This window comes from Phanerochaete carnosa (genome assembly GCF_000300595.1).
Source record: "Phanerochaete carnosa HHB-10118-sp unplaced genomic scaffold PHACAscaffold_1066, whole genome shotgun sequence".
Classification (NCBI taxonomy): domain Eukaryota; kingdom Fungi; phylum Basidiomycota; class Agaricomycetes; order Polyporales; family Phanerochaetaceae; genus Phanerochaete; species Phanerochaete carnosa.
The window spans coordinates 1-2,100 of NW_006768693.1; the positions used below are offsets into that span (position 1 = coordinate 1).

The 2,100-nt window shown below is 52.0% G+C and overlaps 1 protein-coding gene across 1 annotated transcript; it reads right to left on the reverse strand.

Annotated features, from left to right (window-relative positions):
- Positions 1–24: 24 nt before the first annotated feature.
- Positions 25–1,089, reverse strand: PHACADRAFT_155352 (uncharacterized protein; the record flags this gene model as incomplete). The annotated part of the gene is made up of 4 exons (XM_007403363.1): positions 924–1,089; positions 585–868; positions 445–529; positions 25–392 (listed from the first exon to the last, which is right to left on the reverse strand). Exons 1-4 carry the CDS (start codon positions 1,009–1,011, stop codon positions 25–27), a joined length of 825 nt encoding a protein of 274 aa, XP_007403425.1. The 5' UTR covers positions 1,012–1,089.
- Between the last annotated feature and the right edge of the window lie 1,011 nt (positions 1,090–2,100).

Sequence of the window (2,100 nt, forward strand, 5' to 3'; positions counted from 1 at the left end):
GCAATAGACTAGCATATGTAAGTTTTATCGCGGTGAAAGCACCAAAGTGTCTGTCAAGCTCACCTGCGCCTGGCCCAAGATTGATATAAGCATGAAACTTATCCTATTGCTCAGCGCATACGTGACGAGGAATGCGAGCGCGAACGCCACGTATAGCAGTGCAGACTCGATGAGCATGGCCGCAACAGAAAAGTAGGGCAACTGCTCGCCGCCACCGAAGGCCTTGCGGACTTGGTACCGCATGTAAAGCAGCTTGATGATGATACCCAGCGTGCAATAACACGTGACAGAGATCGATGCGGACCAGAACGTGAGAGCCATGTTCGCGTTCGTGCTTAGCCACAGAGCGCCACCGGGCACAGCCATTTGGGCCAGAAGAATAGACGATGAGACTAGGGCACATTTATGTGAGCTGTGCAACAGAAGCGTACAAGATGCACTCACTTATGGACAACAGATATGCGAGAAACGGAGGGATGACAGCCCAGCGATGTCGAGAGGTAGACCACAAGATGTAGAAGCGATACAGCTGGTAGCTTCGTCAGAAGACTCGAAAATGCTGACATTAATTCAATGTCACCCACCAACAACCCATCTGCAAACCATGCATTTACAGTGTAGGCTGAAAAACCAAAGACGTTGATCTTCATGTAACCAGAGACTGACTCAAAGGCGCCTGGTCCACCAGGGAAGTTGCTGTCGTCGATGTATGCTAGCTGCTGGATCCGCATCGATGCTGCGATCCCCACAGAGCCTAGGACAAAGATACAAGATATGAAGGCGATTGTGCTGTAAGCACCTCTTGGCGAATGGCGACGAGCGCTCCACCATGCGTTGAAACAGAGGAAGAATAAGGTTACATGGACACCTTTTACGGATTTCCTGTCAGTGTAGGCAGCGTATGGCAGTAAAAACGGCATTACCGTATGCAACATCGGCCAGTTCAGCTCCAATCAGGCTTATCCTATCGAGCCATAGCTCGGCAGGTGTTTCGTCAGGTGTCCAAGACATGTAGCAGTATTTTGAACAGGAATCAAGTGAGGGCAGAGATGTGGTGCTCGGACGAGGCTAGAGGAATCAAATAAGCCTTGGGCCATGTACACGATGATGGGAAATCACCGCGAGGTCGATACGTAGGGCAGCATAGACGCGGTGCGCAATGCCCGCAGCCGAAAGCGTACCACTCTGGCGGAACAGCGATGCGGGAAGCCAAGCCACCAACCCGCCAATGCAGGTAATGACACATCGCGCAGTGGTGGCGCACACGTGTGACGCCAACTACAGGGCGAATAGCACAGCTCCAGTGTTGCAACCTAAGGAAGACACCTCAGAGATAAGGGTGCACGTGGTGACCATTGACAAGACCCGCGAAAGATGAGAGAGGCTGTGATACGCGACAGACTTTGCAGTCATAAACATTCCGTGTAGTACTCTCGGCGACTCCCGAGACTGGGAGTTTCTGCCACTGGTTCCAGGCGATCTGACGATAACTGCAGAACACGGAAGACAGAAACTTGATGATGTGGCCAATTGCACGCACGGGCGCATCTGAGAACATGCGATGGCGATGGCATGCACCATGCGCGCATCTACAGCTTAGCACCCAATGGAAAACTGGGGATCTTGATTACCCAGTGAATAATAACGCTTTCACCCGGTCGCGAAGTGGGGCCTGGGATATTCGGACGGCTTGCCACGGCGCACAATGCACCGGCTTATTCAAATCCTGCTTTCGTCACATGACATAGTGACAGAGAAGATACAGCAGAAGCTTGACCGTGGGTAGCATTGCAAAAACGTCGAATGTGAACGTTGAACATCACTGCGCCGTCACGTCCTCCGACCCTCGTAAAGAAAATGCGGGATGTGCTATGCACAACTAATGCCACCGTTCAGAGAGCAAGCCCTCGTGCTTCTCAGGAATATGTCGGCCATCGTACGGATATAGAGGTTGCGTCGTGGAGCTGTACGTGCCTTTTTAAAGATGGCAACAAGAGTCTGCTAGGGTTGCAGGGGGGTGGCGCTGATGAAGATAGGATGTATTCGAGCGCGACAGCGCACAGCGCGTGTTCTCAATTTCCGGCGTCTGAATTTGTTCAT